This window comes from Suricata suricatta, chromosome 3, assembly GCF_006229205.1.
Source record: "Suricata suricatta isolate VVHF042 chromosome 3, meerkat_22Aug2017_6uvM2_HiC, whole genome shotgun sequence".
NCBI classification, from domain to species: Eukaryota; Metazoa; Chordata; class Mammalia; order Carnivora; family Herpestidae; genus Suricata; species Suricata suricatta.
Genome location: NC_043702.1, coordinates 365,453 through 378,245, shown reverse-complemented (window position 1 = coordinate 378,245; position 12,793 = coordinate 365,453). Strand labels below are relative to the sequence as shown.

The 12,793-nt window shown below is 49.9% G+C and overlaps 1 protein-coding gene across 1 annotated transcript in view; it reads left to right on the top strand.

Moving 5' to 3' along the window:
- The first annotated feature begins 4,517 nt into the window (after positions 1 to 4,517).
- Positions 4,518 to 12,793, top strand: part of FARP2 (FERM, ARH/RhoGEF and pleckstrin domain protein 2) — a 93,502-nt gene continuing 85,226 nt past the window's right edge. The window contains exons 1-2 of the mRNA XM_029933496.1: positions 4,518 to 4,549; positions 9,179 to 9,407. Of these exons, the coding sequence (XP_029789356.1) occupies positions 9,204 to 9,407 (204 nt within the window). The 5' untranslated portion in view covers positions 4,518 to 4,549; positions 9,179 to 9,203. The remainder of the gene's footprint in view (positions 4,550 to 9,178; positions 9,408 to 12,793) is intronic.

Sequence of the window (12,793 nt, the reverse complement as noted above, 5' to 3'; positions counted from 1 at the left end):
AAGAAATCGGTTCCAGGGAGTGCTTAAACATGTTTTTATTCTAGGGGCACCTGGGTGGCTCAGTTGGTTAAGCATCCATCCAACTCTTACTTTCAGCTCAGGTCATGATCTCATGATTCATGGGATCGAGCCCCACGTCTGGCTCTGCTATGACAGTGCAGAGCCTGCGTGGGATTCTCTCGCTCCCTCTCTCTCTTCACCCCCTCTGAAAAATAAATAAGATTTTTAAAAAAAGGGTTTTTTTAACTGAACTTTCAACTTTCTTCTTAGAAAGGAGAACGAGTACACATCTGAGAGATGAGAGGTAATAGTTATGGCACTGCTCTCTTGGAAGCTGAGCGGTGACACACCATAGGTAACCCTACCATTTAAAACTTCTAAAGCAGGTAGAACTTGTGCAGTAATCTGCAGAAAAGCCATCTGATTTCAAAAGTAACGTATACTTCTCACTGGAGGCAATTTGAAAAATATAAAACATTGGAAAAAGAAATAAAAATCAACCTTTTTTCTCTCCCAAAGCTAATCACTATAAACATGTTTTAAAATGCATGGCTATCAAGCTCTGGCTCCCAGAGGATGGATAAGCACACCCCACCCCAGGTCTCCCACTGCCTGTGGCTCTAACGCCCGGACGGCTGCATGGAACTGGTGTTTGAGGACGCTGACGAGTCAGTGGTGCCAGGAGCATGGGGGACAAAGGCCAGAAGTGGAAGTACCAGCCTGTTCTCCGAGTATCTGAAACCCAAAGGTGGGCACCAGATGCACACAGAAAGTGCCGTAGGAGAGAATGGGAGAGAACTGCTGGCTCTCTCCCCTCTGTCCTGCCCTGCAGGCAGGCTGTGGCCCCCAGAGCCCGCAGGCACCTAAAACTGAGGGATTTGGGAAATACCCATTACGTGTTTTCTCCCAGGCAAGGGTGCAGGTGCAGGAAGTGTCCAGCGGAGCCAGGAACTAAAGCCCCAGGCTTCTGGCTGGAGGACTGAGAAGGGGAGCTCCAAGCAGCTGGAAAATATACTAGGGAGACTGGGGAGACGGAAGAGTGACCCCCGAAGTTGCTTTGAACTTAATGGCCTCAATGCTGAGCTGTGCACATATAAGTCTGACCCTGAAGAGCTTACCAGGGGCTTTGGGAACTCAACGAAGGCGTAGGCCCTGGCCTGGGAACCAAGCTGGCCGCTAGGTGATGGTGCACAGGGAGGGTGGAGCCCTAGACGCGGAACTGACTCCGAGACCACAGCCTGCGGCTTCATCCCAGGCAGGCCCGTGTCTACTAACATAGAAACTCCCAGAATCCACACTATTAACAATGTCCACAATCCCAGGCATCTGGGAGGCTCAGTTGGTTAAGTGTCTGACTCTTAGTTTCAGCTCAGGTCATGATCTCGTGGGTTTGAGCGCCACATCGGGCTCTACGCTGCCAGCATAGAGCCTGCACGAGATTCTCTCTGTCTCCTCTCTCTCTGCCCCTCCCCAACTGGCACTGTCTTTGTCTCTCTCTCAAAAAAAAGAAAAAAGTCCACGATCATATACAAAAATACATAGCATACACTGAACCAGAAAATATCACCTCAGAGGACAGAAGACCAGCGCGAACCAAGGTGATGCAGGTGTTGCAGATCTCCAACAGAGACTTCGGTAGAATTTTGGCTTCTTGACCTTCATCCCCTGATGTGACCTCTAGGAGCACACGATGTTAGAGCAGCTTAGTACCGGCAAGGACAAGGCTCTCCGTCCTCTGCCGGGGACAGCTGAATGGGCCTGGAACTGCATTCTTCCAGAGCGTCTCGCCCAGACCCCACACCAGCTGTCCCCTTGCGCAGAGCTTGTGAGCCCCTCAGCAGAGTGCTACGTGGGTGTACATTGTACCCAGACTTCAGATCCATGGAGACTGATGTAATAAAAGGCTCTTATTAAAGCTACTCAACTGTTAAAGGCTGCAATAAAAAACTAAAATGCACTTTAAAGCAACTGTTATTAAAATGTCCTGAGAAGTAAGGAATTCTTGAAAGAAATGGAAAGGTAGAAAGTGAGCAAAAAAAAAAGTAAAGAAAAATTAGTAGAAATTTTAGGACTGAAAGCTATAATAACTGACGTAAAATGGAGTTAACATATGACAGTGGATTTATGATGCATGGCTATGCAATTTTTAATGTTTATTTATTTTGAGAGAGAGAAAGAGAGGCAGAAAGACAGGGAATTGCAAGCAATCTCCATGCTTAGCGCAGAGCCTGACGTGGGGTTCAATCCACAGACCACGAGATCACTACTTGAGCCGAAATCAAGAGTCAGATGCTCAACTGACTGCATCACCCAAATGCTCCTGGATGTGCAGTTGTTAAAGTCAAATAGTTTAGGGTGCCTGGGTGGCTCAGTCGGTTAAACCTCCGGCTTTGGCTCAGGTCAGATCTCACAATCGTGGGTTCGAGCCCCGTGTCGAGCTCTGTGCTGACAGCTCAGAGCCTGGAGCCTGTCTTCAGATTCTGTGTCTCCCTCTCTCTCTGGCCCTCCCTCTCTCATGCTCTGTCTCTCTCTGTATCAAAAATAAATAAAACATTAAAAAAAAAAAGTTTAAAGTCAAATAGTTTAAACTTGAAGCATTTGCATCGTATTGTATTGGACTGGGAGTCAGGACTCTGGGTCTTAGTCCTGTCTGCACAGGTTGGATCTGTGGCCTACAGCAAGTGGCTCCTTGCTCAGGCTGCTATTTCCCATGGAAAATAAGGGGCTGGGCCAGCGTTTCCTGGTGTGCACACTCCCTCTCTCACCTGTGGACTATTCCAGCAGTTTTCTGGATCCTTAATGTATGCTGAAAATAGTTGCTAGATCTGTTGTTTGTTCGTTCTTTTATTCTTTATCTTTCTTCCTTTTTTTATTACTGGAAAATGCCAAACATCCACAAAAGTGCATATATCAAAACCAGCTCCTATAATCAATGTATGGGCAATAGTTTGGTGGGGTTTGGGGAGGGGATGGGAACTATTATCCTCTTGACTGATCCCCCACCTCAGTGGATTATTCTAAAGTAAATCCTAGGTATTATTCCACTATCCAAAAATAGTTACCTAGGTCTAAGAGATAGCGACTGTTTTCCTTCCTTTAGGCACAATGTCACTAAAACGTCTAGGACATGGGCGGCACTTGTTAAATCTCCTGATCTGCAGGAGGCGCTCAGGTATCCCGATGGCTTCACAGACACTGGGTTCAGGACTCAGAAGGCCCATGGGGAGCGCTTGGCAGATGACGCTCCCCTTCCCCTTCCCCACCACTATGTGTTTCCTTTTTCTTTCTTTTCTTTTTTTCTTTGCCGTTTGTTAAAGGAATAAGATTGTTTTTCTTGTAGAATATGCCACACTGTGGTTTTACTCGTCATTTTTTTATAATCTTTAGGATGTATTTCACTAGTGATGAGTGTGAGGTTACTGAATTTGAAAGTCACTTGAAGTAATTCCTGTTATAGTTAAGCTGCTGTCTTAATGTACAGTGAGGATGATGTATTTCATTTTAAGTTTTTGGGCTTTTCTAAAGCACTGATTTCATTTTGCTTTCTAATTATGTAAAGCATTTGGGAGATTCCCAGGTCAGCCCGAGGAAACCTCGTGGACTGGAAGAAGAGGGGTCCAGGGCTGTACCTGCCACTCTGCCCCAGGGGCGGCCGCTGTCAGTGGGTCTGGGTTTATCCTGCGTTGTTGGAAGAGAAGCAGATGCACATGTTTCTATTCCAACTCTCTCATTCACTTCATACCAGAGAACCGCAGAGCTCTTGCTTTTGTCCGGGAAGGTTCTGGCATTAAATTGGGTAGCTTCACAACAAAGGAGAAAAGTGTTGAGAATTAGTTATCCAGATTCGTGGCAGCTCTTAAAACTTCATTGTTCAGAGTACCTGATGGTTTGAATCACTGACATCTGTTTATTGTTGGGCAATTCACTTAAAAATCTGGGGAGTAAAAGTATAAGGTTGCAAATACTGGTTGTGCCCAAAGTCCTCTCACCAAACCAGTAATCTGTATATGGTGTTGCAGTTGCCTGAAAGTAATGTTTCTTCTCTTGTAAACACACCGCCTCTATTTCATATGGTGAGGAAGGCAAGATGGGCTGGCAGGATTTTATGAGGTACTTAATTTTGGGCTACTAAATACAATAGATTAGTTGGAATCAAGAACACATCTTTCATTTTACTTTCACACTGAGCTGTCTTTCAGGGACTCACAGATCCTGAGAATGGATGAAAAGGTGATTGATCACTCTCTCCCCCTGTCATCTTCCAGAATAAATGCTGGGCCAGGAGCGGGGGAGTGAGAGAACGGCGGGGTTGGAGTTAGATCCCAGGCACGCCGCCTTCCAGCTTCGACCCCAGGCCGCCGCTGGTGCTGCCTGGCTTCCCACGAGGGTCTGCCTCGCCCCCGCTCAGTGGACGCCCTGCTCTCCGTGGGGACAGCCCTTCCCCGCGTTTGAGGGACCGTGATGCCAGGGCTTCAGGCCTCCTCCTCGGTGCTCAGACTCCCCAGCAGGAAGGCAGCATCCCGGAGCACCCGCTGGGCGACGTGTGCGAGTGAGTCGTGTGGCTCCCTGTCCCCGGCGTCCGTGGTCCCGGCCAGGAGGGCTTCCGGCCGCGGCGGGGTCGTGTTTGGGGGGATGGCCGTGCCGCCGGGCCGAGCCTCGTCTGGCCCGCTCCGGAGCTCGGCAGCGCTTCGAGTCTCACCCTAACGCACGAGCTCTGCCGTTTCTCCGCGATCCCATACACTGAGTGACTTGGCTGCTTGTTCTGAAAAACCCCAGCCCCGCTTCCGAGGCTAAGAGGGCCTCCCCTCTCCCGTGGCGCTGTGGTGGAGAGGTGGCGCGGTCCGGGGCCCAGCAGCCGGGGGAGGGTTCCGTGTGACCACGGCAGCAGCGACTGTCTGGCGGCACTGCGCGCTCGGGCTCTGGACGTGTTAGAAAAATGTGGTGGAAGTGAGCGCCATGCCCTGCTTCTGTAATTGGTCAGTCGAGACGTATGTTGTGTGATCCTCCCTAAAGAGGCAACCAGAACTCTGTCAAGGAAGTTGGAAGGTCTTTTGCGTAACAGAATTTTTAGTCAATTCCCTTTATTGCGGACCGTGAACGGTGCTTTTGCCTGGGGAGCCGTGTGCTCCTTTTCCAGTAGACCGCGAGGAGGCTTAGTGGCCAAGTCCAGGCTGGGCTTAAGTCCTGGCTCAGTGATTTCTGAGTTCTGTGTTCCATGGCAGACTTTTTTTTAATAGCCTTTATTTTTTAGGGAAGTGTTGAATTCACAGCAAAGTCAAGTTGCAGGGACAGATATAGCTGAATGCCCTGTCCCTTATGCCATTCCCACCGTCAGCACGCCCCGCCACGTAGTAGCACTTCTCTTACAGCCCACACTGGCATGTAGGGCCCTGGGTCTTCACACCCCTGCTTCCGTCTGGATTTCTGGGGAGGCTCTCTGGTGGCAGCAGAAGTGACCAGGGGCTGGCGTCTGACAGTTAGGGCTCCTGGGACTGTGGAACACCTCGCGTGTCGGGGCTGTTAGTGGCCTTGCTGTGTTTCTCATCTGTCTTGCGTACTCTTGCCCTTTAAATGTTTATTTACAAACACATGAGGCAAAACAAAAGTAATTTCTGTTAGGTCGTAATCGATGTAAAACAGATTCATTCCATGCATACGTTTTCCCTTTCATTTTCCCTCGGGGTGGAGGGGGCACGTGACTGCGGAGCGAGTGACATCCCGCAGCTCAGGAGGAGTCGGTTACACCTTTTGTTCGCCGCTAGAGCGGTGGGCTTCGAGAGCAGGGCCAACGTTTGCAGCACTGGGGTTCGACACCAGTTTTCTGTTAAGTTCCTTACTTTCTAAGCTTTCTTAAACTTAAAGCCAAGTCATTATTAAATGTGTAATTGATGCCACATACCATTATGTAATAGCAACCATATTTTTCTTTGGAACATAAGCAGTAGGGTATCTTGGGGTCATTTCCTCAGTGACCTTCTGGAACGAGAGTGTCTCATGACTATGCGTCTTACCTTAAACTACATTAGGGTCTTTGGACCAGATGAAAATAACTAGGATGGGCGTTTGCTGCTCAGAAGGTACTTAGCCCTTCACAGATCTCTTGTGCACCAAGAAGTGGTTTCCATTTGTCTAATATTTCGTTTGCTCTTAGAAGAGGTGAAATAATGTTAAAAGTATGCTGTTTAAAGTGGGTTTGTCACATAAATAAACACAGATCTAGAAAAACTGCATCAATCGAGTATACGGCTTAATGATTATAAAGTGAACGTGGTCCAGTCAAGCGATGCAACCATGCTGACCATGCCAGAGGGCCCTTCTAGAACCGTATCCCCGAGATAGAAGCCCTCCCACCAAGAGGGGCCACTGCGAGTTTTCTAGTACGAATCTCCCTACATGCTCCTCTTACACCGTGCTCACCTAGATGTGCCCCTCTACACACTGGGCATGAGTCTTGCCTGTTTTGTTTTAGAAGTATGTGCTTAGACACAACTTTCTTATTACAAGAGTAGAAGATAAAGAACCGGAAGAAGTTTTTCTTTTCCATCTAAAATTATTAAGAAAAACTCTACATGAGATTATATAATGGAATAAATAAGTGACTTGTTAAAATGTTTTGGTTGTACACAAATTTTCAGAATGGTAGCCTGACTTAAAGGGAAGGATCACTCGGTGCCCAGGGCCACGCACCCTGTAGTTGTCTCCGAAGGACCTGCCCTCGGTGCCTCAGGGTCGGTAAACGCTGTGAGCTGAGCAACGACGGGCACTCATCTCTGTGCACACGGACACACCTTACAGGCGGCGTCTTCATTCACATCTTCTCACTTTTGCATCAACTACTCACATCTGGGAAATTGAGAAAGCTCATCCTTCTGGTTCTCAGAATCTCATCCCACGTTTCATATTGGCGGCATGAATATTCGTGATTTTCCAGCGTGTTCTGTCTGTGACCAGCCTGTCCCTTGCTGCTGAGGTCTGTACAGTGCGTTGCCTGACGAGGCGCTTCCTGCTCCTTGATGCCAGTGCTGAGCATGGAGGGAGTGCTTAGCCAGCATTCATGGCTGAGTTTAAAAGGTTAGTTCCTGCCGTCAGGGCCCATGAACCTGAAGAGGGAGCTCGAGAATGGGGGGCAGCTGCTAACATGGACCAGGCGTCTGCCCTTCCGTCCTTGGGCAGGAGTGGGGGCGGGGCGTGTAGGCAGAGTGACACACTGCCTTGTCACTTTGCTCATGCCCTTCCCGCTTCACTGTTGGAGGCTTTAGCTTTCTCGTGCTCTGCCTGCCGGTTCGGTAGATCACATGCGTGGGGCAGTACTTGTGTTCGGTGCTGGAGCCTTGTCTCTGCTGGGCGGGGTTTCCGTGCGCCGGAGAGACTGCTCTGCGGGTGACAGAAAAGCTTCCAAACTTAATTAAGGGACAAAATGTTCAGGAGGCGGGTCTCCCTGATCACAACCAGCATGGAGTGGATGGAAGGGCCTGGGAGCCAGCGGTTAGGTTGGCGCACGAGGGAATGGACTGGAAACGTGGAGTAATTCTCTAAGAAAGGTTCCGCACATCAGCGGAAGGCCTGTCAAAGGTCAGGGAGTGAGGTGAACCGTTTGCCCAACAGCTCCACTTGTTGAGTAAATGTCTGGCGTTTGTTTTTTTGCCATACTGTGCTTCACTGATAAAGATTTTTCTGTAAGTTGACTTTGATACATAAATATGCATATTTAAGAAGTAAATTTGCCATAAATATGTCATAACCCGCGCTTAGTGTCACGTTACTTTACTGAGCCCCGCATTGAGGTGACAGTTGTCGTAACCCGATGATGGCCGGGCCGCTCATCCCTGGCGATCAAGCGGTACCTGTTTCGATCAAGCGGTACCTGTTTCGTCCGCACCACCGCCACCGGCAGGGGCGGTTAATCATCTTAATCATCGTGGGTCCTTCTCCTGAGGGAGGGAGAGAAAAAGGGGGCAGGAGAGGGAGACGCAGAGAGTAAAGACAGAACTCACGGTTCTCCGATCAGGCGAAAGAGAGCGCGTTTATTCCAAGAACTGTTCTTTATATAGTCTTCAGGGGGGAAAAACAAGGCAAGCTGACCTAGGCAGGCTACAGAGTCGAATGCATATCAAAGAAGCGCCCCGACTTTGCCTCAGCAAATCTTGGGGGATGGAGAACTAACACTGAATACGGTTTTGATCTTTTGTGTGCCTTGGCCACTCACATCTAGCTCAGCAAGACAGTCGCCAAAGTTATTTTGACCAGGAAATGGCAATCTCCAGCCTCCAGATGCAAATCTTGTTTACTGGCTCACTCAACGGGAGTGATAATCCTTGCCTGAGACAGAAAACTTGGCAGGCCCCGACATAAATAGAAGGTAGCTAGATTAATATGAAGGAAAGCAAACCAGTATTATTAGATTCTAGCTGATACTTAGTCTCTGCTTATCCCTGTTCGGCTGACTAGCAGCAGCTAGAGGCATCCCCGTGCCACTACGCGGAGGACTGGACGGGGCACCAGTGCCTCGTTGGGGCGCCCATGTCTGCTCAGCAGGTGCTGGGGGCAGGGACGTCATGAGGATACGTAAGTGGTGCTGGGAAGGCCTGGCCCTGAGCCAGGGCCCCCACACCAGGTGCGTAGTTCTCCTGTCACTCTGACGGCCTCCATCCAGCCTGGTGAGACACCACGTGCAAAACCAGGGAACGTGCAGCCGGCCCAGACCGGCCTGGCCTGTCCTCGCCCAGCCCGGGGAGCAGCCTGACCAGCGGTGCCCAGCGCACACTGCACTTGCTACTTGCACACTGCCCCTCTTTGCTGAAATGTACCATCCGGCACTCAGCGGCGTGCCGGCAGCACAGCGACTCCCCGGGCTGCTGGAGCCCAGGGATGTGCCGGGGGGCCTCCCGGCGGCCGGACAGACACAGGCCCCTGTCGGATTCGGCTTTGTGAGCGACCCGAGCTGACTCGAGGCCTGGCTCGCAGAAGCACCAGAGCTAGTGTCTCTGGAACAGTCCTTGTTGCTTTATACTCCACCAATCCACGAGTGAGCAGAAGGTAACCTTGTTAACTCATTGCTCTAATGTTATTTAAGATGCCTACAAGTTGCAAAATAGAGCAGAGAATTCCTGTGCGCCTGATTCCTTTTAACATCTACACAACTGTCAATGACTCTTTGGGGGTTTTTGTTTTGTTTTAGAGCGCTCTTCATTAGCTGATGAAGAATGGGGGAGATCGAAGGAACATACAGAGTCTTGCAGACTCCAGGGACACGGTTGGGCACCCAGGCCCCAGGGGGAGTGAGCACCCTCGAGCCTGGGCAGGCTCTCTTGGCACCAGCAGCCCGGGCATCAGCCAGAATGCAGGAGAAGCATCTTCACATCCGAGTGAAGCTGCTGGACAACACCGTGGAGATATTTGACATTGAGGTAAGAAGTGTGATATTTGGAGGCATATTTCCTTTTATACTTTCTAAAAGTCCAGTGTTATGAACCACATTCCATTTTGCTGATTAGACTTGGCTCATTTATCAAGCTGACCAAGGGTGGTGTCGGTACCACTAAGATCCATGGGAAATGTGAATCTGAGTTTCTCCTTTTATTTGGAGAGTGATCTTCTCCTGTCTTTTTTTTGAAATTCTGATACAACACAGCCCTTCTGTTCTTCTTGAAAGAGGCTGACTGGCTGTGGAGCACAGACGGGATCCACCCAGCCTCTGCCAGGTCTGCCTGGGTGAGGGGGCAGCTCACCCCAGTGTGTGTCTGCGCCTCCCGGAAACGTGGCAGTGAGCGCAGCCGCCCCTTCTCAGGCTGCGGTGAGGACGGAGCACTCCCCGTGCAGAGAGTCTGGCGCCCAGGTGGTGGTGTGCCTTAACAAAGAGTTTGTTTTTGTGCATTAGCAGATACAGAAAACATAATTTTATTTTGAAAATTCTTTAACAATAGATTGCACTGATAGTGTTGGCAAAAATGATTAAATGTAGCAAAACTGTGTAAATGTATTGTGTGTGTGTGTGTGTGTGTGTGTGTGTGTCCAAGCAGTACTCTTTAGACCCACATAATCCTTTAGAAAACACTGATTTTTTTAAATAGCATTAGGATAAGTGTGCTTTTTAAAAAGTATTTTTATATATAATGCATGAATATATTCCCTCTTCTCTAGTTTTTCATAATGGTTTAATATCTTTAGATTTTTTTCTGCACTTAGTGTCACAACAGGAAGGACAAGAGAATGAATGTAAACTTTAGCAGGAGGCTTATTTGTGCTTAGAGATTTCTGTCAAGAAGTCAGGATGCTACACAGAAACTAAGATTATCGGCTGGGGCCAGGCTGTGAGGACCCTAAAGGAAACCTCCTCTGGGCTCTGTGGCACCTAATTGCAGAATGCATTGCGTGGGAAAAGGGAAGGAGGGCGTGGGGGAGGGGGTCAGTGGGGGGTGCTGGGGGTCAGGGCTGCCCGCTAGTCCTCTTGCCTGGGGTCCCAGGCACACTAGCCTCTTGCTTGAGTGTTTGATGGTGTCTAGTGTGTAGATTCATGGTGTCTGAACTCAGGGGACCCTGAACGCTTCTTTCAAGGTCTCACTGAGGAGGAAAGTGACTTGCACTTCATCAGGGCAGCAGTAATTCAAACTGGTGGGACCTGTCTGTCCAGCCTCCCAGGTCACTGCTGTGTTGCCAGGGGCAGCCTGTGCTGGGAAGGCAGTCCAGGACATGCAGCCTCTGAATGCTGGAGGCTGGTGGTTGGCTGTGGGCAATCTTTGGCAGCATCTCCCAGCCCCCTCCGTGCTCTTCAATGAGTCACCTGCAGGAAATGGTTTAAAGGTGTGCAGGGTTAGCTGGGCTCCCAGACTTTTCCAGCCGGTGCTCAAGAGTTCCCACCGTGTAGCCATCTTCTGGTCGGCACTCCCACTCTGGTCTCGGCTTCTAACACTCCCCGAATGTTCAAGAGAAAGAACAGAGGGGAAAGGAGGGGAGGGGAGAAAAGAAGAGGAAAACTGAGCTGTTTAGAGCTTACTTTCAGAGCATCTTTTTTATCTTGCTTAATAGTCTTTATGAACTAAAACTAGGTCCAAAAATGAGGAAAGCACGTATTTACTGTGGAGTCATAAGTAACACAGCCCTTCTCTGAGATACACACTGTCACTAAGCGTCTGGATTGCTTTATTTGTCAGCAACTCAGAAGGGGCATTTTGTAAAGGTTTCAACATGTTTAGAACTTCTCAGAGTTGCAGTAGGTTGAGATTATTGTGTCGGGGAGAAAGAATTTCCTCGGTCCTTCCAGATCTGTGTGGCTAGACTAAGAATCAGATCGACATGAGACGGTCAACTGGCAAACATCAGACTTCGTAACATATGTACAGGGTGTCCACAGCCAGGGAGATTCCTGACACGGGCAGCGTGATGCGTGTGTGGGCTCCAGAGAGGGGTCGGCTGTGGGCCAGGAGAGGGCGAGGAGCTGTCTGGGAATAGGGCTTGAGTGTCGTGTAGACAGGTGTCTCGGGGGAAGAATTTCTGGTAAAAGCCTCTCTTCCTGGCGGGGCAAGTAGTTGAGGGAGCGGTGAAGAGCTTTTCCTGAATCTGCTGGGCTTTTATTCCTTTTCACTCAAAATAATGTTCACGCCACAGTGGCCCATCCTTGGGAGGCTGCTCTTGGCCCTTCAAGTTGCTTCTGTCAGTCAGATGGCACCGTCATCTTCACTGGCCCGCAGGTGTGATAGTTCAGTGAGCCTGTCGGAGCTGCCATATACCCTGAGTTGGATGGGGTGCTTTTTGAATGATGTTTCCGACTAATGCATGCCTTTTAGGAAGAGTTCAATTCAGGGTATTTTTACGAGTCATTTGTATTCAGCCCCTGAGGACCCAGTCCTCGACAGCCCCATCTGTTGGTTTTATTAAGCAACAGACCCCTCTAGAACCTTGTAGTTCAGACAGCAAATATCGAATGTTTGCTGCGTGTCTGGGTGCTGGCCTGGAGGGCCTCCTGTGCCTGGTGTCCCAGCTAGAACCTGTCTCCATGAGCAACACCACCCCAGGCAGCTTGGCGGGTCCTTGTTCGCACGCAGATGGAAATGTTCTCAAGAGTGGAACCTGTCCGGTCCCCGGAAGCTTGGGATTCATGTGTCGTAGCACCCGCCAACTGTTACCGGTCAGGACAAGCCACCAGGCAGGCCCAATTCGAGGGGAGAGGGTTGGGAGACAGTAGAGATACCCTGATGCAGGAGTGCCACAGAGTCTGTGGCCACTGTATACAGTCTACCCTGGCTGCTGCTGCCCGTGGATCAGGGATGCATCTGGAAAGATGACTGTCTCTGTGAAGTTTTAGGATCTCCCATCAATGGGCTGGTCTCATTTGTCAGGCGACATGCTTTGTGGGACCTGTTCCAGAGCAAGCCACGGGGCCTTCTCTTGGGGGCATGCTTCCCCCATAGCCCTCCGTGAGATTCTGGTCCAAGAACACAGGCTTGCCCTCGTCCATTCTCCAGTGTCTCCCATGAGCCATGGCTCCAAAGATGTAAGAGCCAGAGATTGAGGCTTCTTGCCCTTGGGCCCCATCATGGCCCCCCTGCTGCTTGTTCCCTGACCACTGGTGACTGAACTGACAGGAGCTGGCGCTTGCCGAGTCACACGTAGAAACTCTACCACGTGAGTCGTCACACAAAGGAAACTTTATTTGCTGCAAATAAGGAGATCACGGGAAATAACTTCCAAAGGCGAGCCTCGTCATCTGTGTGGAGACGGGCATGCAGTCACACACGGGCCTCCAGGAAGCTCGTGGATACACGTTGTACGGCCGAGGCCCGTGCCCCACCTTGGA